This window comes from Belonocnema kinseyi, chromosome 7, assembly GCF_010883055.1.
Source record: "Belonocnema kinseyi isolate 2016_QV_RU_SX_M_011 chromosome 7, B_treatae_v1, whole genome shotgun sequence".
NCBI lineage: Eukaryota > Metazoa > Arthropoda > Insecta > Hymenoptera > Cynipidae > Belonocnema > Belonocnema kinseyi.
This window is the reverse complement of record NC_046663.1, coordinates 138,320,583-138,339,198: the sequence shown is the minus strand read 5'-3', so window position 1 is coordinate 138,339,198 and position 18,616 is coordinate 138,320,583. Positions and strand designations below refer to the sequence as shown.

The 18,616-nt window shown below is 37.5% G+C and overlaps 1 protein-coding gene across 6 annotated transcripts in view; it reads right to left on the bottom strand.

Annotated features, from left to right (window-relative positions):
- The window catches only part of LOC117175984 (endoribonuclease Dicer), a 357,463-nt gene that overhangs the window by 190,856 nt on the left and 147,991 nt on the right, over positions 1–18,616 (bottom strand). For all 6 annotated transcript variants that reach the window (XM_033365884.1, XM_033365885.1, XM_033365883.1 and 3 more), the window contains one exon: positions 1,659–1,832. In XM_033365884.1, coding sequence (XP_033221775.1) covers positions 1,659–1,832 — 174 coding nt within the window. The remainder of the gene's footprint in view (positions 1–1,658; positions 1,833–18,616) is intronic.

Sequence of the window (18,616 nt, the reverse complement as noted above, 5' to 3'; positions counted from 1 at the left end):
CAATGGGAATTATCCGTCCACGCAAAAGTAACTTTTGGAACTGTTTAAAAAAAAACCCCGGTTTGGCAATTGATCTTTTCTAGCATTTTTGATATGTCAAAAAGGACCCCTTAACGAAATTTTCTCATTAAAAAAATTTCAAGTACTATTGTTTCTGGAACAAAACTACCCGATGCCTGGACTAGTAGGACGAGTGCCCATTAAGGTTTAGCCGGGGTGGCACCCGCTAGGCGCGGGGGAGTTGTAAAGTGGATTTGGTATAAGTACATGTTAAAATAAGGGCTCCTTCGGATCTCGCCGATGCAGGGGCCTAACCTAGAAAATGTTTCCGAAAAGTAGCCACGGAGGCTAGTGTTCGTGCGGATAGGTCGATTTCGTCTTCCCAAGTACAATCATGTGGAGCCGGACTTTCGAGTCAAACAACAGGGCGAGACGCCTCGTCAGCTATAGGCGAAAACATTAACTTTCGTTTGTTCTTAGATGTCAACAAAACTCAAACACCGTAGGCCCTCAGAAAAGAAGGGAAACTTAAATTGCAAACCGGCCGATAGACTCGGTGAATCACAATACTTTAAAATGACGGATCAGTAAAGGATTCTGGCCGACCAGCGCATACCGTTAGTGGGTCGGCGCACATATTGGGCCATGCACCACACAAAATGTGCGACGCTAGCGACCGGCCCGCTCAGGGCGCAATTACTCGTCCCGGGCTTTGGATTAAGGAGCATGAAGGGACACGACGGTCAAGAAATCGAGGAGTCGTGGCTTGAAGGCTATATGAAACGTGATAGGTCAATAGGCATAATAGAAAAATCTCTGTGACGCGGAAGGAAGCGGAACTGCTGGCCGCGATTGCACGGTGGCTGCAAGGTGGTTCATTTTGACGTTTCCTCTCTGAGTAACCTCGAAAGCCTGTTTTTGTACAGTGGTACTTTTAGCAGCAATTAAACGTGTACTCATGGAATATTCATTCTCTCACTTTTACCCACCGTCCCACACCAAGCTAGCCATAGTAAAATTAAAGTTGAGAAAATTATCCATTCTGTGAAGCTGGAGAAAGTAGGTTTCTGAGAGTACCTCCTTTTATTCTCAAAAATCTCTCGATACAAGTTGGATGCGCCTATCTTGTAAACATCTTCTAAGAGCTCGATCAACTTCTCGATGGTGATAACATACAATTACATATTTTATTTTATCTCCAAAGTGCCAAAGTGCTGTTTGCGCTCAGTCTCCGTGGAGCGAAGCTCTAGTTCGCGTCTGTGAGATGTGCGATGTGGCTCCTCCAAAATCGCGTTCCGCTTTAACTCAAGTGTGTTGCGAAGTATGTTTCCGATTGTGTGCTTGCTCTTCCGTTGGGAAGCTTAAAACTTTTGTCTACCTCTTGTTCCCGGTTTGTTTGTCCCAACTAGATAATGTTTTCGTTTTTTTTACTCTACAAATAACTGTTAAGCTTATCTTGCTTAGATTAATTTGCTTTGTATCAGTTTCAAACTCAACATTAGGTGAAAAATTCAATTCAAAAATAAATGTTACGTAATAGTCAATAAAAGGCGACAAATTTTACACCTTAGATAACCAAAAAATCAACCATCTGGAGGGTAAGTTTAATCTACATGACAGATTTAATCAGTAATTTCTAATATGCAATAGTGACTTACTTTTGGAAACTGTTTTGTTGACAATATTCCATATCCTGAGTTTTTCTTTAGTAAGTTGTAGAACACCAAACGACGATTGTCGTGTGGGACTGAGTACGACGGTTTCATTTCCAAAATATGAAGAAATAGAATCGTATTCTCCACCGGGAAAGAAGCAAACAATGGTTCTGCGTGCTGAAAATTATTTTTATATGTATTATGTACCACTGTGTCAGATTGAAGGAGGGCTGTATATATGCCAGCAGACGACAAAACTGGCCTACATTCGAGTTTTACCGACTAGCTGAAAGACGTAAAGTATCTTATCTAATTTATGAGGAGGATGTGCTACACCCAGTTTCGGATATATTTATATAGTGTAATTTACAGCTGCTTTATTTTTCAGTCCTTTTCGGATTAGGCATTCCTATCATCAAATTACAAAAGTTTACGTTGGTAAACTTGAATGTTCATTCTACTCATTACAACCATAAAATTGCGGGTTCCCCACCGACAAGGCCGGCTATTCCCAGCAAGCCGGTAGAGAAATTGAGACTGAGTTAAATCTGTGGTTTGAGACTGACTCACAACTAATTTGGTTATTATTATCTAATTATTATCTATTACTTTGCCGTTCTTTGGCCCTTGGAACATTTCTTTTGTTGCAGATTTTTATGCATGTACCTGCAAAGGCTTTCAGATAATTTATTTATCCAAAAGCATTACATTTCTTCGATACAAACGATATTTAATACGAACAGCTGCAAATTCAAGGTTTTGTGTAACTCATGGACTGTCGTATTCTTGGAAATCAGATGATGCAGCAATCGTGGAATTTGAAACCCCCTAGATTACAGTAAATTCGTATGAAACCCTTACACACCATCTTGAAAATTTTAAAAAAGCGACCATCTTGGTATTTGAAAACTCCTAGATTCCATTATATTCGTTATTGACATTTAACAGTGCTTTGATTGGTTACATGAATCTGGTAATAGTAGACTTAATGCTTTTATTTAATAAAATGCCTGACGGAGGCTTGAGAAGGTGAAGGGCAGCTCGGAACTGGAAGTAAGTGAAAGGGAGAGGGTAAGAAGAAAAGTACTTGGGAGAAGGCAGAGAATATGATAGGAGGGAAAGTGGGAGAGCGTAAGAATAAAAAGGAGGCGAGGGCAGAAAGGGGAAGGATAAATACAATGGAGTTGAGAATGCAGAGAAAAGAGAAGGCTGGCAGGAGAACTAATATCGTCATGAAAGTGTTAAAGCAAAAGAACGTAGAAGAAAGGAATTGCGTGGAAACGCTGCTAGAGAACATAGGGTTGCTTAAAGACAAAATTTTGTCAGGCTGAAGGAGAGAAAGGAGATGGAAATGGCAGTTGTGGAGTTGAAGAGCTGACAAGAGAATTTGGTGGTAGTTTGAAATAAAAATAGGCTACAGCATAAGACGATCTTCATTGATCACGATTTGAAGAGAAAGGAAAGGGAGATGCAGAGAATGATGAACAACAATGCTAGGAGGGCGATAAGTAAAGGGAGAGCGGCGAAGGCAGGGTATCGGAAGATAAAAGCAGGCGAGAAAATATTGGCGAGGGACAAGGAGAAAGAGGTATTGAAGCAAGTGCAGAGAAATTTGTTTCATAGGAAATAGGGGGTGGGGTAAAGCAGGGTGGGGGAGTAGTGAAGCTGCTGTACTGAAACGTAGCAGAGTTAAAGAAGAAGAATAATGATTTCTGGAGGTATATCCACGAATTTGATGTTATAGGACTGGTAAAGACGCATGTAGAGAGAAAGCAGTGAGATAAAATAGAACTAAAGCTGCCAAGGGAGTATATGTGGAGGCTTCAGCAGGCGTTCAGAATGAAGAAGAAAGGAAGGGCTAGTGAGGAAATTATAAAGCAGTAAAGATGGGAAGGATAACGTGTAAGTTTTGTAAAAATGCACAATAAGGTTGGGATGGAAAGGATTAAAGAAAGGGTGAAAGACTTGTCCATGTTGAGGGAAAAGCAATATTCTCGGAGAGAAATACACGTAGATTGTACTCCCCAGGAACTGCATTAGCTATATCAAAGAATTTGGCATCGGATCAAGTATCGGCTTTAACATCGCCTTTGACGGAATCGGCAACTGCTTCTCAAGTGAAAAGACCATGATCTTAACTTTGATTTAAATTGTTATGATTATGGATATCTATCTATTTCTTCCTCACATAATTCTCACACAAGCATATAGATAGTTTTTCTTCTCTCTTTTCCCTTGGGATCTTTATGTAAGATCAGAGGCATAGCCTATTTTGAATATCTTTTTCCTCCTTTTCCCCGGTGAATAGAAAGCCTAAAAGAAGAAAAAACACGCATTCCACTCAGCCACATCTAGTAATACGGGCGTCTGAGACTGTTCGACTCCCCGATCCAGGACCAATAATTGCGGGTCAGGAGTTCTTTATCCTTAAAGGAACCTTAAGAAGAAGCAAAATCTGCGAATCACGAACGCTCGTCTCCCTCAAAAGAGAAACCGGCTAATAAAGAAAGAAAGGCGACACTGAAAACAACCCGCGGTCAGGTATACAATAGAAGAGCGATGCTTTCGGACTAGGAAAAATATCAACATCCTAGTTTCTCCCAAGCCCAAAGATCATACTGTTCCAGATGATGGGCTCTACAGAGATTTTTCGAGATTCCAACCTCTTCACCATCAATGGTAACGTGTATGATTCAGCGATCATTTTTGCGGGTGACAACCGTAAAACAAAACCAACGGCAGAAATATTCTGCTCCGGGACACTTCACATCATATCTAAAGTCGGAAGATCCTATTCCGGAATGGTTGGTGAAAGACCGCACAGTGCTCCTCTTGAGTATGGGCAACTTGTCTGACACAAAGAATTATGGGTTAATAACTTTCTAAACACGTTGTATACGATCTTCACAGCTATGTTAAATGAGAGGATTGTTCAGACTACCTATCAATGGCCTGGATTGACTACCGAAAGGATTTCAATTTAAACTTCCATAGACATTTATATTCTGTCTTTTGGAAAGCTAAAAGGTTCATCCACACATCGTTTCTGCGGCAAAACTGAAAATTGAAAGAATAAGGTCAAAAAGTATTTTACATGAATGATCTCAAGATCTGCGTAAAAATAAGGAGCAACCAAATCTAGTTCTAAAGAGTTTTAAAGAGTAGACTCAAGACATTTGAATGGAGTTTGCGTTAGAAAAATTCGCCAAGGTCAAGTTAAAGCAAGTAAAACATAATAGCATCCCCGAAGACCCTGATAGAAGCTGATAAAAGATGATTAATATCGTAAAGCTAATTAGTTGATAGAAGCGCTATACGCCACCTTGGCCCTGGTGAGACCTATACATACAAGGGCATGCTATAAAGCCGCAAGCAGGACACAATCGATTAAGAATGCTCTCCGTTATTAATACAAATGTCTTATCCACCAGATTTGGTGTTCCGAAATTTCGGCGAGAAACAAAGTCTCTGCAATGAACATACTTGCCATACTTGCCAGATAACAATGACACCAAGAAACTACCAAAAGTTGTAGATGCGCTTCAAACCGATCGAATGCATAGAGAACCCAACAATGGACTGGTATATATTACCGATCACTCTAGAGTTCAAGGTACTAAAAATGATTTAGATTGAAAGACGACGACGAACCGGCGAAACGCCAACCTTGAGTGAATAAAAAACTCAAGGATGACTAGCTGGACTGATACGTTGCCAGCATTGTCCCTGCTCACAGAGGCTTTATGGTGCGCCTGTACACTCTGTGGTGATAGAACCACCCAGATCTTCAGCACGTTTCACATCAATCATTGCGAAATCAAATTGTCAACTTCTCAGAAAATGTATATGTATACGAGGCGCTTCCGCAACCGCTGTATGAACAAGCTGCAGATGAAGAGGCGGAAGATACATGAAGATCAAACGAGGAAAGTAGGAATATTCTGAGGGATTATCGCATTTTCAAGACAAGACGGAACATTAATATCCAGGTTATTCCAAAGCCACAAGAACTGGCTGAAATGGATACCTCTCTTCGTGAGGCTGACTCAAACTGAAAGCTAAAAGCAACAATGAACCTGAAGATCAAAAGACACTTGCATCAACTGAACAAGAAGATTGGATGGGCAAGACTGAATGTGTCCCGTATCCAGTGTGTGATTGACTAGATAACATCTGGTAGACCTTTCACGGAAAGGGTTGGACAATTCACCCAAAAACTAAGGATCTACCAACATACACTGAACAAGTCCAAGCTACTGACAATTAACCAGCATATTATTGACAAAATAAGGGTGATATCTGACACAAGGAGGAGAATAATGAGAAAGGTATACCAAATCCCGAAAATAGTAGAGTTGAAAGAAGATACTTACCCAAGCGACTTATCCAACCAAGAAAATAAGCGGCCAATAACTTGATAGAATGCGCTGTGAAAGATCTTTACAGCCGCTTTAGAGGCTGCCGAGAGAACCTGCTGATTGACAGGTACGCCTGCAAAGAGGACCCTGAGCTTTTGGATATATGTATTTTTAGACATATTGATTAGGAATATTTAGGACGCAACATCAGCATGCATATGCATAAGCTCTTCCATATCAATTTGTCCGTTCCGCAATTATACATCCCACGCCATTAAGGCGTACGCGGACATCTGAATCACTAATGTCTTCATAACCTAATATTTCTAAGTATATTTACAGCATTGCAAATGTTAGAAATAGTATCTCAAAAATGGTCAAAAAAAACACGAGATGATTTGCAAAGGAGCATTCCGCTAGAAATCCGCAAAGCAGTCGGCTGAGATCTTTGGCCTAAATTATAACATCAGAAATGATAAAAGTACATTACTCCAACTACATGCCTCAAATTCAAAAGCCGAAGTAAAGAAAGCAGATGTTGGAAAATTCTGCCAACGGCGACTCGGCAAGAAAACGCACATCAACTTTCACATAAATGTAGAAAATTGGTCCTTGTCGTAGGAACAAATTTTTGCTTTCCTCAGTTCATAAGGACATACCCACCGGCCAAAACTATGTCAAGGCACTTACGAGATGGATACAAATATCTGTGATCCTTGGATTGCTTCGTGTGCTAAAGACACACGAGGCTTTCGTAGGCCTGTCCATGTGATTTCGTCGTACCATGTGGCCACTCATCTCACGGTCATGATACGTGGTTGCAGGTGTAATTTAATGCGTTTCTGCTGGGAGCCGGTGTTCTTGATATAGGGGAGTTGCTCCCAGTGCAACCCTACGGTAGTTTTTAACGCGTTTATTTTTAATATATTTATACTTATATATATTTATAAAAATTGAAAAATGTATGAATATTTGTGAAAAGCAGCACGCGGGATTTTTTTGAGATGCTGATCACAAATCTTATTTTAACTTTAAGATTAATTTTAAATGAGTAGAAAAACCTTTCTTATTAAGATTTATAAGCGTTTTGAATTTTAAAAATCTGACTAAAGATTCGTACTCAGCGACTAAAGAAACCCTGGTACAGATTTTCACAAACATATATCTTTTAAACATGACTTGAGTTTTATCATCAGCAATATCATGCTTGTACCACAACTGTCATTTTTAATTTCAAAATTTCGACAGCAGATTCGTATTCAGCGGTACCTAAGCCCTCAGTGTACCAAGTTTAAATATTTTAAATTGTAATTTTACGCGGCTACAAATTTTTGACGCTGTTTTTCACCAATTGCCGCATTGTGTGTCAATTGAATTGTATGGCCGTGTGAGAATGACTCAATGCTATGAAAAATGCGTACGCAAGGCCCCTTGACTGAGTGGCAGACTAGATCTTATGGGGTACTTTCTTTCTGAGTAAGAATCTACCGCAAGTTTTTAAAGACAATCGGAAATAGTAGCGCATTAACACTGATGTGAAAACATGCTGCTACAAAATCTCTTTATTATATAAAATTGTGACATCACATACGAAATTTTCGTACAAGTTGTGGTTATGTTCTAGAGTGACTACACTCATATTTTACAGAAACATTCCTAACAATATTCTGCATAATTCCTTTTTTTTCATCAACATTTTAATTCCTTTTTTTTCAGCAACTTTTTAAAGTGGTGTAAAAATCTTTTTAAAAATCACGCATGCAACACTGCGCAACGTAAAGCAGCATTTTTCCCCACCCCATACTTTGGGACACAATCCTATTGCATCTTTTCATAGTATTTAAATTGATCATGAATTACTTTTTTTAACATTTCCATGTGTACTTGTACTTGTTGAGGAATTTTTGACAAATATCTAGCATGAGAAAAGTAATACAGGATGACAGCACTGTGTGAGCAGCAGTCAACTGTTCTTCTACCATTATCAAATTGCACGCATAGTTTGTTACACCTGAAACTTCAAAACTGTTACGCTTGTATCTTGAAAAAACATCTATATTATGACCAAGAAAGACGTCGATATTGTACTTTCAACTTAAGTGCATTGGATTCTTCTTTTAAGAGATTAAGGGATACTTTGTCATCCTTACCTACCATTTCTGCTGAATAAGATACAGCTTGAGCAAGCTGATAGGATACAATGAAAAAGATTTTTAAATCCTTTTCACGCATTCCTGGAACATTCAGCATTTCTCCTCTGCCTCAGTAATCAGTATATTTTCAAAATCTTATTGAGCAAGCTTTCTCTGTAATATTTTATTTGAAAATTCTGTTTTAGACTGCAGCATTTGACCGTAAGAGCAACTCTAAAATAGATGCCAACTTTGGTACCAACTTATTATCTATTTTATGGTCCAGAAAACAATACTTTCGTCGTAGTATACCAAGAGCAGCTTTAACTTTCTAGCGAATTTTAGTCACAAAACCAGATTCGTTAGATTCTTCTTTTGATAATTGCTTTCTCTTACGTTTTACAGCAGCATAATTATTCAAAAAATTTTACATCCAAATCTTTAACTACATCCTGAAAACCCAGATCAAGAACAAGACATTATTTCTTCACAAAAGCTTAAATATAAATATGACCCAAGCATGTACACTATTTATCCATCACTGGTATAAATAGTGAAGGAATTACACAGAACAACTTTTTTCTATTAGACATCGCTAGATCACCCTCGATGCATTAATTGTCGCAGACTACTTCACTTTTTTCTTTGGTTCAACCAGTATGGTTTCGATTAAAACATTTATGAAATCAATGTGTCAGGTATAGCCAAAAGGCAGCATTAACTTATCAGCTACGGAATTATTTTTTCGCGGATTTTCAACTTCTTTTCGATGTATCAACTATATTATTTTAAATAACTTAAACTAATTAGCTAATTTACTAAATTAACTAAATAATTGAAATTTAACTGATTTAACAAATTCAAAAGAGATAAATCGCGTGGTACCATACAGTACCGCAAACAGCTGATGAGTTAAATTGTTGCTAAGATTATTGGAGAACCAAGTGACGTCGACTGGTGGAGTGGTAAAAAATAATGACGAAACGTTGAAAATACAGTTACAATATCGCAGTCGAGTAATCAATATATAACTTTAAAAAGTTTAAACAGCTACCGATTGGTCCCACGATAAAAACACAAAGGCAGGGTGGCGAAACCCTGTTGTGTCTTGAGGAGACAAGGTGACAAGGTCTTTATACCTGTCCTCCTTCGATGACGATTATAGTTTGTTTCTGGAAGTCTTGGACAACGATGTCCGGCCAAGAGTGTGCAAAGTAGACTGCTGTCCGAAACTCTTAGTGCCAGAAAATTTAGCACTTCTCGTTTTAGACACTTCATTTTATATCCTGCGGAGCATTCGACAGGGCAGGGTCGCGGTCAACGACGCAATAGCGACAAAGATCGTAATAAAGAACTATTAGGGCTGCAGTATGTCTGCAGAGATACGTCGTTACTGCGCGAGCGTGTGCATTACAGCCTCCGCACCTATCGCTGGTCATGATATACTAATGTAGAAGTGGCACCGTCGCGGCAAGGACGAGGACTATTCTTCTATATTTCTGTGAACGTTACTATACTATAGACTATACTGCGTCCTAACACCAGCTACTGCTAAATATTTGTTTCCAACTTTAAATATAAGCTGAATATGCGAGCTAAATATTGGTGTGTAAAAGTAAACTTCTTCCACAAGAAGTTCGTGATACCATCTGGGCCTGCAGTGGAAAAGTTCTTGATACCACTAAGTGCTTTTTTCACTTATTTAGAATTGACTGATGGACATGCCTCTTCAGATGTTACCAGGTTTTCGCAAAACTCCTTGAATAGGGTTATATTTTTAAACCCTTCACTGTGCAGACCAAAAATCACCGTGGGCCCAAAATGTGTAGTTCGTTCTACTAGATGGGTTTTATTAAAAATTGCTAGTTAGTAGGCCATTTGAGTTGTTGAACACGAATTCGAGGTCGAAAATTAAAACTTAAACAATACTGACCCAATATGGCGACGAAAAAATTTTGAAAAATCCAATGAGTTGGCGGATTCGTATGAAAATTAGTAATAGGGGGTAATTTAGGTCGCTGAATACGAATTCAAGGTCAAAAATCGAATTCACTAGCTAAATCTGGAGATAAAAAATTACTTTTCGGTCGCCATTTTGGATCAGCCATCTTGCATTTTTTATTTTCAATCTCCAATTCGTATTCATCGACCCAAATGACCCACTAGTATCCATTTTCATCTAAATCCATCAACTCATTGGATTTTTCAAAAATGCTGGTTCTCATATTGGATCAGCTATTCCGAAATTTTAAATTTTAACCTTGATATCACCACATGTAGAACCATGCATGTGCAGAAAAACTTGCATATCAATTCGACCGTTTCGTAAATATACACCCCACGCCTTCAAGGCGAGCGCCGCCTTCTGAATCTCCAAAGTCTTCATAACCGAATCCTTCTGCGTACAACTTACATCATTGTAAATGGAAAAGATACTTTCCTAAAAATGGTCAGGAAAAACGGAAGATCTGACAAAGGGGAATTCTCTCACAAAGTCGCGGAGCAGGCGGCCGAGACTCTTGGCCTACATCAGAAGGAAGGAAAGTGCATTACTCCATCTAGCTAACTTTTGCTTTCCTCAGATCAGGACTTGACTTAGGTACAGAGGATTTCATTTTCACATGCCAGGACGGTGTCATTTCCACCTTAGTATACCGCGACCACATTTTATGTCAAGAAGTTCTCGACAAACACATCTTATCCATGTGTCCTTATGAGTACTTTACTATCTTTGTCGCTCTTACGGTCTCCATTGCAGACTCTAGGCCTGAAATATTCGGTTGAAATATTTCGCCTTATGATCAGTGTTCTCGGAAGTGCGAAGCTATCACTGGTTCGTTACCTCAAAGCTATAGCTGCGTAGCAAACACGTGCCAACGTATTTGCAAGATGGGTACAAAAAGCTGTCATTCTTGTCATCCTTGAAAACTATTTGCAGATTACTAATTTATCATTGAATTTTACCATACAGTACGACGAAAGTTTCTCTGCAAATACATGGTTTGTAGATAAGGACTTGATGGTTTAAAGATATATGATTGCATTTAAACCTATGGGTGCTCGCTACGATCATGTCCCAATCTTTAGGCGTTTTTACATGATGGTTCGCATATTGTTCGCGTAAAGCATTTTAAATATAGTATTAAATTAAATAGGAATTCAATTATGTACATTAATTTATTAGTCTCTTTATCAAGGATTACTGCTGCTTCGGCTGCATGGTACCAGGGAGTGGTGTCTCAACTGTGCCTCTGAATGACTGGACAATCTCTCAAAATATATAGTTTTACCCTCACATGCAGTTTTCTGAGAGGGCGAAAAAAAGCTTTCCCTAGCTAATCGCAGGGACAACAATGATAACAACAAACATAGTTGTAAATGGTGTTCAAAACAAATGATCACGTAGGAATCCTAATATTAGGTCGAACAACAATGCCAACTACGCTAAAGTTGGGGGCCCAATCAAAGACAGATTCGATACGACGGACTCGCAAAATCTCAAAATTTTTTAGTGGACAAATCGACTAAGGGGCAATCTGCTAGAGTACTACGATACCACTATAGCCCCTGAGCAAAAATGTTACATAGTGCGACTGCTTGTTGCGAAACCAGCCCCATGCCACTTTTCTGGAGGCATGTGAAAAATATTTGTCATGAGAGTTGGCAGTCGCCGTGTAGCGGCGCCAGCTGCGCAGTTGGCCAAGAATTCAAATACTGCAAGGCACAATTCTTTAAAAAAAGTTTGTTAAATAAAATTATTTTTCTGATATTTCTGGGTAAAAGATAAGAATAATTAAGATTTTTTTAATCTTATGAATTAAAAATAATTTACGAAAATCGTAGAATTCATTGCATTAAGAAGTAAATCCCAATACATTCCTAATAATCACAAGAAATTATTATTCATGCGAAATTAAATTAGACATATAATTATATGTGTAATTTTTAAATATCCAAAAGGAAAACAGTTTAAATTTTATAATATTTTTTATATATTAGTTTTAATTAATTATGGATTTTCAAATATTTTAATGATCAAATTATATGTTTTAATAAGTAAAATGTTGATTATTTATTTATTATTATAATATGTTATTTCGAGTTCAAAAAATGAACCTTGCTAAAACTGATTTTTAAAATAGAGGAAAATATGTATTGTTATTTACAACTAATTTTGCAAAAGAACTCGAGGTGAACTTTTGAAAAAAATATTTCGGGGCTTCTTGACCCTTGAATGGCACACCTCAAAATAATTATACTACTGGCAAACGGGGTGTTTGATACTCCACGTGTTTAAACGTGCATTGGGAAGCCTGTACTGCATATTTTTCAACAACAATTTTATAGGATATAGTTTAAAATGTCTTTTTTAAAGTCCAACCAGTTTTATAACCATTTTTTAAATATAAGATATTTTTAAAACACGTTGAAAAAAAAATCCGGAAAAAATGAGTTTTTTTACATAAAAATTCATAACTCACGTAATTTTTAATATTTGTTAGCTAAAAATTAATTGGCGTATTCTAGAAGTATTATAATTTCAGAAAAAAATTACTGCAATATTATACCTTCCAAAAAAGATATTTGTTTCCAGATATGAACACGTAGTTTTTTGGTAAAAATGAGCACTATCTTTTTTCATATTTAAACCAATTTTTATTTCTAAAAATGCATTAAAAAATGTTGTACAAGTGAATTACATATAAACGTGATTGATACAAATTTTCAAGAATCTTATTACATTGAAACATTATTCATCGATGCAGACACCAATGACACGAGCTGCTACCAATGTTTGGCCTAGCGTGCGTGGCCGTAGATTATAAGCCATTTTGATTCATACACTTTTTCACATACTACTAGCACAAGGGGTGTTCCACACCCCATCATTTTGAAAAATCAACTTTAGACGGCTGCCGATCGAACACTTACATTTGGCAATCTATGCTAACATGCTTTCCTGTTAGTTAGTGATCCCAATAAATTCTAGATGGCGACACATTCTATTTTTTTGAATTTAGTATACTTAATTGGAGCACAAACTTTTTTTGGAGTGTCATACACTCCAGATGCCATTTAGAGGTTAATTTGACAATAACTATTCAGAGATTAATATTTTTCTTCTTCTCTTTGTGTAAAAGTAGAAATTCTGATTTAATTCTAAATCTGAAGCTTCTTTATTTGTTTATACTCTCTCTCTCTTTTACGGGTTTGAGAGTCTTTACATAACCATTATAAGTATTCTTACAAACAAGCCTTATACTATCTTTCGAACTATTCGCTTCATACAGTCTTAAATTATTATTCTTATTTCTAAACACTTGCGACTTTACCCTGGGCTTCCATTTCCCTTAGCATTATCAATTTTCACCTGTGTTTCCAACCTTCTAAACACTTCCGCATAAATTTTATGTCCCACGGACATGAGTCTATATTCTACTCTATATTCCTCCACCTTTTTACCTCGTCCTTTTTTAATCAACGGTACTACCAGTCCTGTCTTCCACTCCTCCGGCCACCCTTTTCGTTTCCATACCTTGTTGAATCCTCCACATATCTTCCCTCACCCCTAATCCTTCATATTTCAGTGCTCCATTTTCCAAGCCATCTTCCCCTGTTGCCTTGTTTCTTTCCAACATTGCAATCGCCTCATTCACCTCATCCCTACTAATCTCGTTTTCAATTTCCTCGTCCCCATCGACCACTTTTCTTCCTTCTCCCTTTACCCTATATTCCACTCCTCCCTCCTACCAGCCCCTTGAAGTGCTTTGTCCACTCTTTCATTCCTATTTCTTCATTTATACCTTTCCTTCCACCCCTTTCCCTATTTACCACTTCCCATTCCCTCCCTTATTTTACGGCCTTCTCTACCTCTGCCATATGCCTTTCTTTCTCCTTCTGTCTTTTCTCTTTTATCGTTCTTTCGTGCTCCCTCTTTCTCCTGTTTCCTTACATTCTCCTTCATCCTATCTTTACTTTACCTGCATTCATCGTCCCACTAGCCTCCTCTAAACAGCTCTTCCTTTTCACTCGGTTTCACCTCTTCCCTTACCTTATCTATCGCTCCTTTAAGTTTTTCTATCAGTGCGTCAACTCCTTGTTTTCTATTTTTTCTCTAAATTATCTCAACTTTTCAATCCCCCAAATGCCCATTTTCCCTTTATTTTCTCTTTTCTTTCCTCTTCCGCCTATTTACCTTTGAGCTACCATATCTCATTGTCGCGACTACCGGAAAGTGTTCTGAGCCTATCACGTTGCCCATTTCCATTCTAACCATCAGCCACCTTATTCTTTCTTTTGCCAGGCTGTAATCCATTACGGTGTCCCCTATACTCGCGTACGTATTTACACCTTTTTCTTCTCCTCTTGTATTGCCGTTACAAATGAACCATTCCGTCTCTCCCAGTATGTCCAATAGCCTCCTACCCTCCCGATCCGTTTCCTTTTGTTTCGATTTTCTTATAAAAACCTCCTTTTTTCTATCCCATACTTCTCCCCTTGTTCCGTGGTCCATGCATTCAAATCCCCTCCTATTAGGACCAGCCTCTCCTCTTTCTCCTCTGTCCATTTCCTTATTGTTCTCCATCCTCCCTCTTCTTCTGTAGACGCATACTACATCCACAATAAATTTTCCTAATTTTATTCTTCTAACCATTGTTCCATCGTTTTCTTCTATTAACTCTCTCTTCTTCCTGTAACACCAGTTCTTTTCTTACCTCTGACACCATACCACCCATTCCTCTCCCTTTCACGTGCTTCTTTCTTGCTGCTTGCATCTTCCACTCACATGCTTTCGGTAATATTCTTTTCAAGCATTTCCACTTTTTCTCATCCACCCACGTCTCACTCATCATTATCACATCTCATTTCTGCACTTCTCCCCAAAACTCTTTGTCCTTGTTTTTTAGTCCTGACACGTTCCAGAATACTACTTGCACGTCGCTCTTTTTGTGCTTACCTCCTTTATTCCTGTAATTCAGATCCATTTGCCGGTTAACCCCCCCCCCCCCCCCCCCCACTCCCCTGCGACTCTTGCATACCCCTTTTCATGCTCTTTGTCCCCTTCGTTCACTATCCGTTTCCCGATTTCTTCCTTTCAAGAACTTCTTTTTCTCCATAACTTCATAATTGTCCTGCTCACTCCCCAAGTTTTCTAAAAACATACATTCTCTGCCCTCTTTATTCCCACCTAGTATTCTTATCCCTTCCACTCTGACTTGCGCACCGATGTCTCTCAGCACCTTCCTCAGACTCAAGCGCCACCTTTCATTTTGCTCATGCTTGACCATCTCACATTCTCTCACTTCACCCATACTCCCTTTCTCTCCTATCTTAGACTTATTTTTTAATTCTAGTTTGCTCACTCTCTCTTCTAACAGATTCATACCCCTTTCCTAACCTCCTCCTTCTCTCTATGGCTATTTTCTATACTTTCCAATTTATTCCACACCTTTTCTTTTTCTCCTTTCCATAATTGATCCCATTCTTACCACTTTTGTCTCACTTTTCGTACCTCTTCTTTTACCTCTTCCCTTGTTTCTTCATATCAGTCAGTCTTCCGCATGTCTCATATGATCTCCGCAAGTCTCCTCTTTAAATCCTTTTATAAGGGCTTCTAACTTTACGAACATGCTCTGCTTCATTCCCAAATCACGTTGTGGACTGCGCATGACCCACTTGACTCTAATCTGTTAACTGAACTTTATCCTCACCTCCTCCTTTCCTGTCACTTTCTATCCTCCCCAGAATTTTAAGAACTTTTTCCCAAAAATCGCCCTCCTACACTAATTTCTATTTGAAAATTTGTGTCTAATTAACTCCTTCTCCCTTCTTAACCTTTCAACTCCTACTTACTGCCCATAAACCCGATATTTCAACCAAGCGAACCTAACCACAAGATCAACTTTCGTCAATTTCTGTATTTTCCGTTTAAATGTTCATTTTCTATCACTCCCTTCATACACACTTGCACTTCCACCCCAGCAGCCTTACTCACCGCACTCTCAGCGTACTCACTCAACTTTTCACTTCTCAGCCAAAAAATGATCGCACGCGAAAAACACCGTGTATCCTCTATCGGTACTTGAAATACCGAAAAGCAAATTTTTTAACGAAGTTATTCAAATTAAATAATTAGTTTACAATGTATAATTTTAGTTCATTTTTTACACTTTAAAATTTTTTAAACTGCAATTGTTAAAAAATTCTTCAAATTAAAAGAAAAATGGTAAAAAGTCTACATTTTTCGCAATATTTTTGTAATTTCCAAATTAACCATTTTTTAAATCTTTTTAAGACTTCAAATCGTTCTAAATGTCTTTTAAAATTTTTGGGATTGGTTTTAAAAGTTTTTAAGGGCAACAAATTTTCCATAAAAACTTCCAGATTCTGTTTTGAAAATTTGTTGAAAATAGTTTGGAATCTTTTAGAATATTATCCGAAAGTTAATTTTTCAAGATAAAAAATCATTAAATACTTATTAAGCATAATAGCATTTTTTTGTAATATTGTCATTCTCATTCAATTTTCTTTTAGAATCCCTTTTTCAAAATGAAAAAATCATTTGAAATTGAACCATAAATCTTGATACAGTTTTTCTATTCGCTTAAAACTTTTGAAAATTCTTAACAGGCTTATAATTTTTGTTCGAAATCTTCAAAACCATTTCATGTTCAATTTAAAAACAAGTATAATCTAAATTCCCGTTTCATGTTAAATCTCAAGCTAAATGTCTTGAAAAAAGTTATACTGAAAATCAAATTTTTAAATGAATACATTAAAATGAATGAAATTTCTTTACAATTTATCATTTTAGTTAATTTTTTAACATGAATATTTGAAAATATCATTTTTTTATAATCCAAAGTACCAAGATGTTGTTTTGGATTATATTATATAACGCCCATTATTCACAGTTAATATTACTAATAAAATAATATTTTTAAAAAGAGAAGAACTTTAGAAAAAATTATATACCTATACACTTTATATGTAACTCTCACTATTGTCACAATACTTCCATCAAGTTCCCTAAAAATATTGTCTCTGATGATGTCTTCTGGGTTTAAGTGCAAAGAACAAACTGCATTATCAGATTTAAGTTTGATACCTTGCCTTAAAAAAGCTATTTTCTATTCTTTAACAATATTTGGATCATTTGAAGCTTTGAAAAAGAAACGGCCGATCATAAGACCAAAAGACGCATGCATCAACTCTGCACAATGACAGACTGGGCAAAGGAGTACGCGTCCCGCATTCTGTGTATGATTGGCTATATAAAATCTTTCAGTTCACTGTCAGGGTCCTAGAGTTCGCGCGCAAACTACCGATCATTTAATATACACTCGACACTTTAAAGCTGCTGAACATCAGGCAGCACTTTGTGTAGAGCGTAGAGAGATGTGGGTCAAAGAAATTGAACGGTTTTTCTTTCATCCAACCCGACTCCAACGAGACCTTCAGTTACGGTCGAATAACGTTTAAAGGAGCTGTGTAGTGCCCTTATAGCACCTAAAGAGAAATGCTTACCTATCACTACTAAAGAGGTGAAAAATCTATAGATACGTCTGTTAAGAGACAGCATCCTACCAGCGCTGCCAATCGATGGTCTCGAATGTCTACAGGAAAGCTATTGGTGAGCTTAAAGGTACATTCGGATATTTTGCGTTCCCTTTCTTTTTACTATATTGATGCTTTAGAAGATATTATCGACATTGGTTGCTCACATAACCGGAATTTCCAGGCAACCTATACAACTAAGATCCATAAGGCAATGTGCACGCAAGATACACTGAATATCTCGATCATCTAGGAGCCAGTCAAGAGCAGCAACTCAAATAGCGGTTTTACTAAACAGCTATCGCATTGTGAGAAACTTTCTAGACTATTAGGAAGTAAGGGATTGAAAGATTATGAAGTGCGGGAAAATAGTTCTAAGAAAGTATCCAGAGGTATAGAGTACCATCCTCTTAATTCTCTGCTTACTACAATATCGCCGCAAGAATATTCAAACATTGTACCAATTTAAATCGTAATATCGTTAACTTTTTAAACTTGTTTTTCTGAAAAATGCGAGAAGATAAAACATTTTCTCCTGCACGTTCGTATTCTGTGAACAAAATACCGAAATGTCTTATGAATTCATGATGAATAAAATCTTGTTACGTAGTGTAATCAAGATGCCTCGATAGCTCAGGCAGTTAGGCGCCCGGACCTCATGTTGGAGGTAAAGGAATTTTTTTCCCTGAACATTTGGACATTTTTCTATGTATATTTATCGAGGTTCTTGATATTCGGATCCCACCTTAAGCTATAGGTCCACTAGGGTGGCTCAGCAACCCTTTTTTCTGTAGAGAGAACAAACATTGAGTCCTTTAAAGACCTACAATGCAATTTATACCTTCCCTATAAGTAATAATAATAAATGTACTAAATACAGATTTTTTTTATAATGTTTGTAACAATAAAATCG